The 15002-nt window shown below is 45.2% G+C and overlaps 1 protein-coding gene across 2 annotated transcripts in view; it reads right to left on the bottom strand.

The window, feature by feature from the left end:
- The window catches only part of MTMR4 (myotubularin related protein 4), a 139007-nt gene that overhangs the window by 30103 nt on the left and 93902 nt on the right, over window positions 1-15002 (bottom strand). For both annotated transcript variants that reach the window (XM_082245077.1, XM_082245076.1), the window contains 2 exons: window positions 8907-8989; window positions 8183-8349 (listed from right to left, as the gene is read on the bottom strand). In XM_082245077.1, coding sequence (XP_082101203.1) covers window positions 8183-8349; window positions 8907-8989 — 250 coding nt within the window. The remainder of the gene's footprint in view (window positions 1-8182; window positions 8350-8906; window positions 8990-15002) is intronic.

Genomic DNA, 15002 nt, shown 5'->3' with positions numbered 1-15002 from the left:
AGATAAGTTTTTTGGATCTTACATTGGAAGATTGTAATCGTTTCTGCCACCATTCCGACAAAATTGTTTGTGGTTTTTGGTGCCTCAAGTCAAATATGGGATTTTATGGGCAGGAGTATAGGAGAATAAGCAAAAGTAGTATAATATACAAAATTTATTGCGATTTGGCAATATATATACAACAATTAAATGGTGACTTTAATGGGTAAAGTCCCATTGTGCAGTGAAGAGGAAGAAATAAAGTGTGTTTTGCATGTGGCAAAAAGTGACTTAAAAGTGGGTTGTATGTGGTCTTGCTCTGCTGTTCCTCATGTCAGAAGACTGGGATGAGTGCAGAGGAGGTGCCAGATCGGTGATCCGACATGTTTCGGCCTAATTTGGCCTTTATCAAGGATATTTCACCGATTCTACAGATAATCAAAAGAAGGGGGTATCAAGTTGGGCAATATTGTACTGAAAACATACATAATAAAGTTTACACATGTGTGGGTTAACATACAATTGTTTTGTCCACTTCCTAAGACCATGCCTTCCCAGGTTTTGTCCAGGTGCTGCAGGAACAAATATGCTGCATGAGTACATTAAAAGAGTATAAAAGGTATTTGGAAGGCTTAATATCTAGTGGTATTTACTTTCTGAAACGAATGACCCGATCCAGGATCCAATGTGGTTTTGACTGGCAGAATCCACATTGATTGAGATGGTCTATCCATTTAGGGAATATGTAAAATTATTGGGGTAAGTAATAATTGTTGTTATCTTCAATATAACAGAGGTGAAGAAATTCCCAAAATTCTTGAGGGGATGTGAAGGAGATCCCCTCACATATTAGACTTACGTTTGAGAAGAAGTTGTCACAGGTAAAGGCAGCATATACGCTCCGGGTCCATCTCCTCCCTCGGTGTGGGAGAGACTGAAGCATCCGGAGTGTTCCCCGGCCTTTTAAAGGCAGCCGCGCATGCGCAATACTGCGCTGCGTGATGCCAAACAGGTGGAGTCCGTAACACGGCAAGATGTGCGCCTGCGTACTGTCAGGGCGCATCCCTTGTAGCCGTGCGGACGTGCCTGCGAGGCCGCCGACACAGATTTAGAAGCTGAAGTCCCTGTGCGGGATACAGGAGGGTGAGGTCACCGACCATTCAGTTTCAAGAGCCCCGATCGGGGCTTTCTGTGCCGGGAGCCACTGGAATTTCTTATGGGGAGGCAAAAGGAAGTGGATACAGATTATTACATCGGTATAAAAAGAACATGTATCGAAAGGGAAATACATTGTGCGAACAGTGTAAACCCTAAGGAAATCAATGAATAATAGTAACAAGATAATAATTTAGAGCATTCTAGATTAAGGTTGCAGCAATATAATACAAGGAAGAAAAATTCCTGTGGGGAGATGTGGGATGGGTCCGGGTGGGAGACACAAAGTCGGATACCATTGGTCCAGACATGCGGTCAAAGGTCATCAAAAGGTAAAAGGGGGGCCGAAGTCATTTGTGGTATTGGTACAGAAAAGTTATTAATTGGAATAGTCCTTACAGACTATTGAGTAGAGAATGAAAAAATGGGGAGAGAGGGGAAAGGAGAAGCGGAATTGGTAAAAAGTTCAAAATTCGGTTGCAGGATCCATGCAATCCGATAGGGTTGGAGCATGTATATGATACCAAGGTGATCTGAGAGTAGTCGAATTCCGAATTGATTGTACCAATTTGGTAATCCGATTGGATTTGTTTCTTAGAGAAGAATTTTGAAGATGTTTGTGTGATCCGATTGGATTAATTGGTGCAATTCGTTGGATGGAGAAGAGGATGGGAGAGGGAAACCAGAAGTGGCGAGGGAAACAAATCAAAAAATCGGTTGCAGGATTTATGCAATCTAATTCTATTAACTCATTGTGTAAAAGTAAGATGATTTGAAGGTTGGTGGAACCCCAGTCGATTTGCATTATGGTGCAATCCGAATAGTTAATTGGGGGAAAAAGATAATTCCAAGTGTTTCGGTTATTTGGGATGACAAGACTAATCTGTTTTGCCAGATGAAAAGCCCTGAAGAAATGGGCGGTAGCTTTGTGCTTCATTTAGTCCGGGTGACGGTGTGGCTTTAAGTTGTACAATCCAGCGCATTTCCAGTTGTAAAAGAATCTTATTCCAGTCACCGCCTCGTAACGGGACATGGATTCTATCCAGAGCCATGAAATTGATTTTAGGCATTTTATAGTTATGATGATCCCTTACGTGTCTCCCTAATGGGACATAAAAGTTGCCAACGTGCATAGTCTGTAAATGCTGGTTCACCCGTTTGCCGAACTCCTGTCGGGTCTTCCCGATGTAGAAAGACCCGCATTCACATGTCATCATATAAACAATTCCCTTCGTTTTGCAGTTGCAAAAATGTTTGGGGCGAAATAATTCTCCATTAGGTAAAGTAATATTAGTAGTTGGACGGATGACATGACATTGAGCACAGCTCCCGCACGGGAAGGTGCCCTTGGTTCTACAAGGGTCTTTTCTAGATCCCTCTTTATACTCGCTATGTACCAATTGTTGTTGTAGGGAGCCTGCCTTCCTGAAGGTGATGGGTGGATGTTTTGGTAAGAGTTTTGCGGTGCTCGGTTCTTCCATGAGAATGGACCAATTTTTTGTAAGGATATTTCGAATCTGCTGATGTTCGTTGGTATATCTTATAATTATTCGGGTGTCGGGTTCGGTTTTTGTTGGTTCCTTGTTTTTAAAGAGGAGTGTTTGTCTATTTTTGTAGTTGGCACGATTAAATGCCTTGCGTAATGAGGTTTTGGTGTAGCCTCTTTGTAGCAATCGGGCAGTCAGTGCGTTGGCTTCCAGTTGGAATTTGGCTGGATCTGTACAGATTCTCTTCAATCTGAGATATTGACTGTAAGGCATAGACTTGATTAGGGGTTGTGGGTGAAAGCTAGAGGCGTAAAGAATGGAGTTGCCTGCTGTCTCCTTTCTGTATAGGGTGGTGGAAATTTTGCCCGTCGGGTCTTTATAAATTGAAGTGTCAAGGAAGGATACTTGTTGTCTACTGTAGGTCATTGTAAAGAACATATTATGTTCATTCTGGTTCATCTTAGTTAGTAGTTCCTGTATCATGTTTTCCGGCCCGTCCCATACTATCAATATGTCATCGATATATCGTTGCCATATAAGGATTTTTTCAGCGTAGATGGAATTCTCCTCTTTAGATAGAAAGTCTTGCTCCCATGAGCCCAAGTAGATGTTCGCATAGGAGGGGGCGCAGCTGGTCCCCATTGCTACCCCGCAGGTTTGAATGTAATAATTGCCGCCAAAGGTGAAGACGTTGTGATTGAGTATAAATTGTAACATCTCAGTGATGAAGTTGTTGAACTTTTGGTCCCGTTCACTGTGGCATCGGAGTGTCTTCTCAATTATTTGTAGCCCTTTGGTGTGGGGTATGTTATTGTATAAAGATTCAACGTCGATGGTAATCAGGTATGTATCTTCTGGTATGGTGATATCATTAAGTATTTTGAGAAGGTGGATTTTTGATTTGTTTCCCTCGCCACTTCTGGTTTCCCTCTCCCATCCTCTTCTCCATCCAACGAATTGCACCAATTAATCCAATCGGATCACACAAACATCTTCAAAATTCTTCTCTAAGAAACAAATCCAATCGGATTACCAAATTGGTACAATCAATTCGGAATTCGACTACTCTCAGATCACCTTGGTATCATATACATGCTCCAACCCTATCGGATTGCATGGATCCTGCAACCGAATTTTGAACTTTTTACCAATTCCGCTTCTCCTTTCCCCTCTCTCCCCATTTTTTCATTCTCTACTCAATAGTCTGTAAGGACTATTCCAATTAATAACTTTTCTGTACCAATACCACAAATGACTTCGGCCCCCCTTTTACCTTTTTGATGACCTTTGACCGCATGTCTGGACCAATGGTATCCGACTTTGTGTCTCCCACCCGGACCCATCCCACATCTCCCCACAGGAATTTTTCTTCCTTGTATTATATTGCTGCAACCTTAATCTAGAATGCTCTAAATTATTATCTTGTTACTATTATTCATTGATTTCCTTAGGGTTTACACTGTTCGCACAATGTATTTCCCTTTCGATACATGTTCTTTTTATACCGATGTAATAATCTGTATCCACTTCCTTTTGCCTCCCCATAAGAAATTCCAGTGGCTCCCGACACAGAAAGCCCCGATCGGGGCTCTTGAAACTGAATGGTCGGTGTCCTCACCCTCCTGTATCCCGCACAGGGACTTCAGCTTCTAAATCTGTGTCGGCGGCCTCGCAGGCACGTCCGCACGGCTACAAGGGATGCGCCCTGACAGTACGCAGGCGCACATCTTGCCGTGTTACGGACTCCACCTGTTTGACATCACGCAGCGCAGTATTGCGCATGCGCGGCTGCCTTTAAAAGGCCGGGGAACACTCCGGATGCTTCAGTCTCTCCCACACCGAGGGAGGAGATGGACCCGGAGCGTATATGCTGCCTTTACCTGTGACAACTTCTTCTCAAACGTAAGTCTAATATGTGAGGGGATCTCCTTCACATCCCCTCAAGAATTTTGGGAATTTCTTCACCTCTGTTATATTGAAGATAACAACAATTATTACTTACCCCAATAATTTTACATATTCCCTAAATGGATAGACCATCTCAATCAATGTGGATTCTGCCAGTCAAAACCACATTGGATCCTGGATCGGGTCATTCGTTTCAGAAAGTAAATACCACTAGATATTAAGCCTTCCAAATACCTTTTATACTCTTTTAATGTACTCATGCAGCATATTTGTTCCTGCAGCACCTGGACAAAACCTGGGAAGGCATGGTCTTAGGAAGTGGACAAAACAATTGTATGTTAACCCACACATGTGTAAACTTTATTATGTATGTTTTCAGTACAATATTGCCCAACTTGATACCCCCTTCTTTTGATTATCTGTAGAATCGGTGAAATATCCTTGATAAAGGCCAAATTAGGCCGAAACATGTCGGATCACCGATCTGGCACCTCCTCTGCACTCATCCCAGTCTTCTGACATGAGGAACAGCAGAGCAAGACCACATACAACCCACTTTTAAGTCACTTTTTGCCACATGCAAAACACACTTTATTTCTTCCTCTTCACTGCACAATGGAACTTTACCCATTAAAGTCACCATTTAATTGTTGTATATATATTGCCAAATCGCAATAAATTTTGTATATTATACTACTTTTGCTTATTCTCCTATACTCCTGCCCATAAAATCCCATATTTGACTTGAGGCACCAAAAACCACAAACAAAAAAGGTTTTCTTATTTTCTGCGAGTAAATTTTGAAAATAAATGTTTCTCCTTCATTGATGTGCGCTGATGAGGCGGCACTGATGGGCACTGATGAGGCGGCACTGATGGGCACTGATGAGGCGGCACTTATGGGCACTGATGAGGCGGCACTTATGGGCACTGATGAGATGGCACTTATGGGCACTGATGAGGAGGTACTAATATGCCGCACTGATGAGCACTGATGAGCACTGAGAGGTGGCACTGCTGGGCACTGAGAGGTGGCACTGCTGGGCACTGAGAGGTGGCACTGCTGGGCACTGAGAGGTGGCACTGCTGGGCACTGAGAGGTGGCACTGCTGGGCACTGAGAGGCGGCACTGACGGGCGGCACTGATGGGCACTGGCGGATGGCACTGGACACTGACGGGTGGCACTGATGAGCGGCACTGATGGGCAGCACCATCAGTGCCCACACTCAGGGCCCATAGTGCTGCCAGTCAGTGCTCATCAGTGCCTAGATGAGCAGGCACTGATGGGCACTGACTAGCAGCACTATGGGCACTGATTGTGGGCATTGATGGCGGGCACTGTGTGTGTATTTTTACCTTTAGTAATCAGGGCACTGGTGATTGGTGCCCTGATTACAATCGGACGGCCCGATCACGTGGTGAATGGCCACTGTGATTGGCCATTCACCACGATCTGTGATCAGCCGTGTCCTTGGACACGGCCGACACAGATTTTCCCCGCAGCGCACTCGCGGGAGCGCGCTGGGGGCGTGTCACTGGGAGGCCGTTTAAAAACGGCCTCCCGAAAATTCAAGTCCGCGCTGCAGCCGTATATAGGCTGTAGTGCGGATGGGGGGTGGTTAAGAAAGTGTATGTCTGATGTACACAATTGCAACTGCATGCATTCCAATATCAATAATTACTTCTACTAACAATACAGCAGATTAGGTGAAGGGGGTGAGACTTGACCCAACACATTTCCCCAGAACTAAATTCTGTTTCAAGAGTGTGAACGTGGCCAACTGTTGTGTGTGTAGTTTGTACTTGATCATCATTCAAAGAAATCCCTGGCCAAGCACAGTGGCATTACCAAGGAAATAAAGGATGGACTCTTCCTGCTCCAACATGACTGCACACCAGTGCACAAAAAAAAGGTTCATAAAAGACATGGATGAGCGAGTTTGGGGTGGAGGAACTTGCCTGGCCACAGAGTCCTGACCTCAACCTGATAAAACACCTTTGGGATGAATTGGAGCAGAGACTGTGAGCCAGGCCTTCACGTCCAACATCAGTGCCTTACCTCACAAATGCACTTCTTGAAGAATGGTTAAACATTCCCATAGTCACACTCCTAAACCTTGTGGACAGCCTTCCCAGAAGAGTTGAAGCTGTTAGAGCAGCAAAGGGTGGGCCAACTCAACATTGAACCATACAAACTAAGACTGGGATGCCATTAACGTTCATTGTGTGTGTAAAGGCAGGTGTCCCAATACTTTTGACAATATAGTGTACAGCCCCAGCACACCCCTCAAATCTGGACAGGGGAACATTTTAAAACTAGAGAACAACTTCAGGGGTAACAGGCAGCAGATGACAAAATATAGGCAGCAGTATTACATTTTCTGTAACACGTATCTAAAAAAAAAAAAAAAAAAAAAAGTTTCAGCCCCGGTTCACACTTGTGCGTGTGCGGGGTTCGCATGTAATGTCGGAGCGCACTGCTCCGACATTACATGCGATCGGCTGTGCGGTGCGAGTTTAGCCATACACTTTGTATGGCTAAATTCGCACCGCAGCAAACACGCACAGGGACCCTTTTTGGCAGCCGCATCAGGATCGGATCGCACAGCAGTTCACACTTGTGCGATCCGATCCTGTGCGAACTGCACGATCGCACTGCGATATGCGATCAAACTGGGGGTGTCGTTAACATAACATTGACACCCCCAGCGTATCGCATATGGCAGTGTGAACTGCCGGGGGTGCGTGTGCGATGCGGGAACAGGCTGCGGATTCGCAGCCTTCCCGCATCGCATAAATGTGAACCGAGGCTCAAGGCTTTTGAGACAGGAAGGTAAATTCACAAATCTTTTAAATATATATATATATTTTTATTTTGGATCAATCCATTGCCCATCCTTCTCTATATTTAAATTGGCAAATAGATTTTTAATACCTTTTCCCCCCATGTAGTCTGGCGCACTTCCTGCTCTGGACGCCTAGGCGAAGAGGTCACTAGGTGATTCCCATGGACTCCTGGGATATCAACACCATCTATCTCAGGAGTCCATGGTAGTCACCTAAACCTGAAATCTTGCGTGATTTCAGACTGTGATGTCCTGATTGACAGGTTGCTATAGCAATGGGAAAGGAAATTTAGCTGACGCCGCCATTCATATGGCAACCTGTCAGGAATAAAGAGAGCACGCCGTGTAGTGGCATTACTGCACAGGTGTGAGATGGGGAGGTGCATGCTGGGTAGCCAACTGCACCGAATCCTGGAAATTAAGAGGAGTGGGCTTCAGGTGCCCACAGTAGAGATGGAGCCTGCCTGCTTCCAAGATCTGGTCAGTTTTCAACTATTTAACAATAAACTAAAAAGGAACAAATATTTGACACTGTCGAAATGTTGCAGTAGAAAAGTGTACACAATTACAGTGGAGTGTTAGAAGAAAAAGAATTTAGGGGACTAGAACGCCGCTTTAAATTCTGGAGTGCCTCTCACTTTCTCTTTAGTGACAATGGTCACTAGGCCAAAGAGGTAAATCTTCCCTGTGGGGACACCAACAGCAATACTTGTCCTTCTTCGTGTCTGAGCACCTGGCAGTGCCATCTAGCAGAGATGTCTGCATCACAAGAACTCCCACGTTTAAATCAGATGGCCATTTCTTACCTGGACGACAGAGGTGGACATGATGCTCCTCCTCATCAGAGCAGATCCCCTGGCACCATGCATGATAGGCAAATGCAAACAGGTCTTCTTGCTTGGTGGGACGTACAGTAGCTCTGCTCAGCCGCTTCAACCACTCTTGGCACTGCTTAAATGTAGAAAAGTGGCATCTGCAAAGCAAAGAGGGAAGCATTATATTTCAGCATTGCATTAGTATGGCCAAGGAATAAAGGCGTCGGTGGGCATTGCAACTTAACAGCGCCTACCAAAAGAAGGGATAAAAAAAAAAATAAACAATTTTGGTTTGACAGAATTATTACAATAATAAGCGGTTTCACTTAAAAGCGGAATAAAAATTTTGATAACAGAATAAATGAAACATGAGTGCTCTGTAATTAAATAAATTGCAGAGGCAGCTGAATTAAAAGGCAGAACATAGAAGAATTCCTTACCAGAGGCTAGAACATTATTGTACCTGAACTCAGCTTTACGCTTCAGTAAAAACGTGCAAAGTGAGCCATCAAATTAAATGGACTACTAGACCGGAGGAGCGGAAATGTTCTTGTTGTCCTCTGGTGGCCAAGTAATGCAATGGAGAATTACTACAGCTTTTCGGCTTTACTTTTAGATTTACTCAGTTAAAGAAAAAAAAAAACACAGCTGTTTTTTGGTAGGCAGCAAAAATGATAAAAAAAAATAAATAAATAAATATTCAGCAAATATATACCTCACTACTTTGGAGTCTTTGCAAATAATTTGTAGCTGGAACATGTCACGGCTCTCCACAGCTTCAATCATTCTTAAAGGCACCTGCAAAGATAGCAATAAACGGTTTAAAAAAAAAGGGGGGGATTTTTGACTTACCGTAAAATTGATTTCTCTGATGTTCATTGACGGACACAGCTCCTGATTCTTCTTAACAATTGGCGTATATTGCCCCCTACAGGATTAGGACACTAGGCAGGAAAAAGCTTGACTACGCCTATGGGCAGTGCCAGGGGGTATACACCCACTCTCAGCTATAGGCACTCAGGTTTGTTACAAGCAGTGTCGGAAGAAAGCCAACTCCACAGAGGGGTGAGTGCTGTGTCCGTCAATGAACATCAGAGAAATGGATTTTACGGTAAGTCAAAAATCCAATTTTCTCTTTCGTTCACCGACAGACACAGCTCCTGATTCTTCTTAACCATTACGACGTCCCAAAGCAGTGTTAAACATGAGGGGTGGGAAAACCTCCGAAAAAAATTCCCAAGGCTAACCATAGTCAACCAGGTAACCGAGCTGAACAACAAACAACTGGAGCTCACCTGAAAATCAATACACCCTCAAAGAGGACCAGGTCCTCTAAAACAGCAGCTAGTAAAACCTTGTGGTTAAAAGAAGCATCCGCAGATGCCAACACAACCACTTTACAAAAAGCTTTGTAAAAGTGTGCACTGATGACCAGGTGGCCGCCTTGCAAACCTGCATCACTGACGCTTAAAGACGGAAAGCCCCGGAGACCCTAAGCGCCCTAGTACAGTGCGCCTAAATAGGTAAAGGAGGAACCTGACCCCTGACGCAATAAGCCTAAACCTCCATCTAGAAATGGTCACAGAAGAAGCGGACAACCCTTTGTCAGGTCAATCCGTGAGCACAAATAGAGAACGACTTCCTAAAAGACTCCATAGCTGCCAGGTACACCCTAATTGCCCAGACTACATGCAAGACATGCAAGGCAATTTCCTTCCAATGTTTAGGCCTGGGACACAGGGAAGGCAGCACAATATCTGCATTCAAAATGACATTCAGAAACCACCATAGGAAGGAATGACAGAGGCAAAGCACTACCTTATCCTTGTGAATCACCATAAGGTGAACGCCAGGATAATAACGCCATCAGTTCCCACACCCTGCATGCAGAGGTGATAGCCACCAAAGAAGGCCGCCTTCTAGGGCAGCGTAAGCAGGGAACCTCTCAAATATTCAAACAAGAGAAGCTTCAGTAGAGCTGAAAGCACCACATTAAGATTCCAGGGCGGCAACGGAGCCCGCACTGAAGGAACCAAATGTCGGACACCCTGAAGAAAAGGTACACACCAAGGAATGTATGGCCAAAAGTCATTAGAAAAAGACTGTCAAAACCCAATACCTGGCCCTTGATGGTACTCCAGGCCAATTACTGTTCAACCCCCCCCCCCCCCCCTCAGAAGGAAGGTTAAGATCCGATCCACCGAGAAAGAGCGAGGATGAACCCCAAGAGACTTACACCACGCAATGTAGTTCTACCATACCAGGAACAGGGTGGGCATCGCTCCAGACAGGACACCGCTCCATCGTAATGTGGGTGCTGTTGGCCAGCTGCAACTCAGGCCGAAGCCAGTTCGTATGTGTCCTCGCGAGATTTTTAACTCACAGGCCAGCCCCTGTCCAGTGGGGCTATGTCGTGGCCGACCTAGCGTGGAAATGCGATTTGCACGCGCTCGCTGGCCAGACTGGGGGGACCCTAAGGATCTATATGATCCAGTTCTTCGCCCAGTCCGGCACTTGATTGTAGTTCCCACAGGAACAGAATAATAAAAAAAAAGAAAAAAAAAAAAAGAGGAAAAAAATTCCATTTAACATGAAAAAAAAATGTTCAGGACCAGAGATCCAAGTAAATAACTAGGTCCTTACTCCTAACTAGGCAGAAAAAAAACTGAGTGCCTATAGCGGAGAGTGGGTGTATACCCCCTGGGACTGCCCATAGGCGTAGTCTAGCCTTTTCTTGCCTAGTGTCCTGTAGGGGGCAGTATAACCTAATGGTTAAGGAGAATCAGGAGCTGTGTCAGTCAATGAACAAAAGAGAAAAATTAACACTGACAATTAGTAAGTCAGAAGCAGTATATATGGAAGGATGACCAGAAGTGACATCTATGTTTCGGAGTGGATTGTGAATCCCCTTAGAATTAGTATCTGTCTATTCAGGGAAAACCTGGGATCAATCCATGAACTCTTAAAAGCCCTGCCAGCAAGGTATAGTCACCATTCCATGCTCCTTTGCAGCACTGATGGAACCCTCGCTCTGCTTTTCTAACACAGCAGGGCTTCAAGTGTGGGGGAGCATGTGACCTCCCCAATGTAAAACAGACAATCTCCAGACCTGATCACTATCATCTAAGAGGGCAGTGACGTCAGGCCCCCAGTAAGCTTGAATATAAAACCTTATTCAGTAAGGAGGTGACGAGGGAGGATGTCGAATTCTAGCAAAATAAACTGTCACTTGGAGAGTGTCTCTTAATAGGCAGAATCCACCATCCCTGCCAGAGCAATTTTTAGAATTAGTACAAAGGGACCAACATATATACAATCGGGCTGTGATGCTGCTTTATAAGCCCCAATATGTGATGGATTTCTCCCATAATTTAGCAATCTATACAACATAGACTACTGGTCTTGAAAGTACAGAAGTGAAAGTGCCAGAATAGAAAGTTACGCTGCTTTACCAGTTTCTTGGAACAGAAAAAAAAGCATGGTCTTGATTTATTAAAGTGGTAATAAACCCAAAAGAAAATCTTTATTACATTTCAGCTAACCAATTCTTGGATATGATGGTTAGTAGGGATGCACCGAAATGAAATTCTTGGCCGAAGCCGAATAATAATGAAATGCTTGGCCGAAGGCCGAATACCGAACGCGGTGTTTCGCATTTTTTCCATTTATTTTGCCAATTTTTAGGGGGCACGCTGATGGGCACATTTTATGTTAGGGGGCACGCTGATGGGCACATTTTATGTTAGGGGGCATGCTGATGGGCACATTTTATGTTAGGGGGCACGCCGATGGGCACATTTTATGTTAGGGAGCACGCTGATGGGCACATTTTATGTTAGGGGGCATGCTGATGGGCACATTTTATGTTAGGGGGCACGCTGATGGGCACATTTTATGTTAGGGAGCACGCTGATGGGCACATTTTATGTTAGGGGGCACTCTGATGGGCAAAACAAAACATTTAAATCAGCGTTGCTCTTAACATAAAATATGCCCATTAGCGTGCCCCTTAAAATAAAATATGCCCATCAGAGTGCCCCTTAACATAAAATATGCTCATCAGCATGTCCCTTAGCATAAAATAAGGGGCACGCTGATGGCCACATTTTATGTCAAGGGAGCTCTCTGTTGGGCACATTTTTTTTTTTTTTTTAAGGGGCACTTTATAGGGCACTCTTATGTAATGAGCATGGCAAGTGGCAACAACATATGGCAGTCTGCACACTAATGCTTGTGCAGCTGCCAGCTACCGTATTCTCCCCCAAATGTGCTCAGCTCCACATCACATACCTGAACTGCAGCCAGAGCCAAAAGCCGCGAACAGGGGGGCGGGGCGTGGACCTAGTGTGAAGGAGCCGCAGTCAGGAGCAGGGGGCGGGACGCGCGCGTGACGTCACACCCCCTACTCGCGGCCGGACAGGACACCAGCGGCGTGTGAGAAGGGAGCCGCGAGCCGCAATGAGGAAGGTGAGCGGTCAGGGCGGAAGCTGACATTGTTCGGCTCAAAATTATTCGGCCTTTTGACTTATTCGGCCGAACGCCGAAAGTGCTATTTTCTCTATTTTCGGCCGAATAATGTTCGGCCGCCGAATATTCGGTGCATCCCTAATGGTTAGTTTCTTTTTTAGGCTTTCTTTCCCTTATTTTCACGGGGTGATCTGGCCAGCAAGTCTGTTTTTCAAAAGAACAAGGTCTCTAGCAGATGTATCAGTTAGAGGGAAGATACAACCACTTACCACTGATGCAGTGCTCACAATGATCAGCTTTTATTCATGTAAAACCTTTATCCCAAAAGGAAAACAAAAAAGCTGTTGCTGTAACTGCTCATAAAGTGTGGGCTGGAGTTTGGCTTCAATGTGTTAGGGTATTTAAATCTGCTAGAACGTCTAACACTTCCCTCCTCCCTACAAACAACAATGCTGCTGTCCAAAAAATGGATTTTTGTAAAATCTTACCGTAAAATCCTTTTCTCTTAGCTCATCGACAGACGTAGTCCTCGGTGATACACCACCTTCGGTTATGTTACCTCCGCAGGAGCAGGACTAGACAGGAAATTAAAAAGCTCTGGCCACACCCTAGGGGCAGTCCCAGAGGGTATATCCTCTCTCTCTCTGCCTCAGCAAATCAGTTATGTGAAAAAGCAGTGCTTAGAGAATTTAACCCAACCCAACTCCAAAACAGAGGGGCGGGGACTACGTCTGTCGATGAGCTAAGAGAAAAGGATTTTACGGTAAGATTTTACAAAAATCCATTTTTCTCTAGCGCTCATCGACAGACGTAGTCCTCGGTGATACACCACCTTCGGGACGTCCCAGAGCAGTATCACAACTGAGGGGTGGGAAAATGGAAATCAAATCCCAATCTAGAAGGCCCAACCGGTGCCAACTAGAAGTTTACAATGCTCATCCTAAATGATGAGACTCAACAAAAAAATTTTTTCAAACAGAAAAAAACCCTCGAGGTAGACCACCGGTCTCCTCAAATTGCGGCCTGCAAAACCTTGCGGCCAAATGAGGCATCCGCCGATGCCGTCACATCAATTTTATAGAATTTAGTAAAGGTATGTACCGACGACCAAGTGGCCGCCTTACATACCTGGACCACTGACGCCTGATGGCGAAAGGCCCAGGAAGTACTGAGCGCTCGAGTGGAGTGCGCCCTAACAGGGAACGGAGGACTCTGACCCTTAATAGAATAAGCCTGTACCACCGTTAGTCTAATCCATTTGGCAATGGTCGCGGCAGATGCAGGCAAACCCTTTCTGGGGCCATCCGTGATCACAAAAAGTGAATCCGTCTTACGGAATGATTCCGTAGCTTTCAGGTATACCCTGATTGCCCGAACCACATCCAAGGAATGCAACGCATGTTCCCGATGATGCTTGGGCTGAGGACACAAGGAAGGTAGTACAATATCTTCATTCAGATGAAAATCTGAAACCACCTTAGGAAGAAAAGATGGCTTAGGATGAAGTACTACCTTATCCCTATGAATCACTAGGTATGGGGACTGGCATGATAATGCAGCCAGTTCTGACACCCTGCGAGCAGAAGTAATAGCCACCAAGAAGACCACCTTCTGGGATAAAGTAAGCAAGGGAATCTCCCTGATGTTTTCAAAGGGAGGTTTCTGTAGAACCGACAAAACCAAATTAAGATCCCAGGGCGGTAAGGGCGCGCGGACTGGAGGAGCCAGGTGCCGCACCCCCTGGATGAAATTCCGCACCAAGGATTTGGTAGCTAAAGGTTTCTGAAAGAAGATTGCTAATGCTGAAACTTGACCCTTGATGGTGCTCAAGGCTAGCTTCTGCTCAACCCCTTGTTGCAAAAAGGCCAATATTCGAGACACCGAATAGGTACGTGGAGGAAATCCTAAAGATTCGCACCACGCAATATAAGTCTTCCATGTGTGATAATAGACTTTGCTGGAAGTCGCTTTCCTTGCTTTAATAAGGGTAGGAATGACAGAAGTAGACAAACCTCTGTCCTTCAGTACTTGGGTCTCAATGGCCAGGCCATTAAAACCAGCGACTGTAAAGCACGAAGGTAAATAGGTCCTTGAGACTACAGACACTCCCTGAGACGAAGTTCCCACGGAACGTCTGCGACTAACCTGTCCAAGTCGGCCAGGCCGGCTTGAAGAGGCCAGCCTAGAATTTCTAGGACCACTGGCGCTGATTGGATCTGAACCAGGCGTCCCTAGAGGTATCTGGCCCCGACCATCCGAGAAAGTCTGGTCGTTTTCTGTTCCCACACATTTATCAGATACCTGATAGTTATCAGGCAAGGTGATCTTTTCTGGTTGAACCTCA

This window comes from Pelophylax lessonae (assembly GCF_965119305.1).
Source record: "Pelophylax lessonae genome assembly, chromosome: 2".
Taxonomy (NCBI): Eukaryota; Metazoa; Chordata; class Amphibia; order Anura; family Ranidae; genus Pelophylax; species Pelophylax lessonae.
Note: the sequence above shows the minus strand (reverse complement) of the source record. Positions and strands in the feature narration are given on the sequence as shown.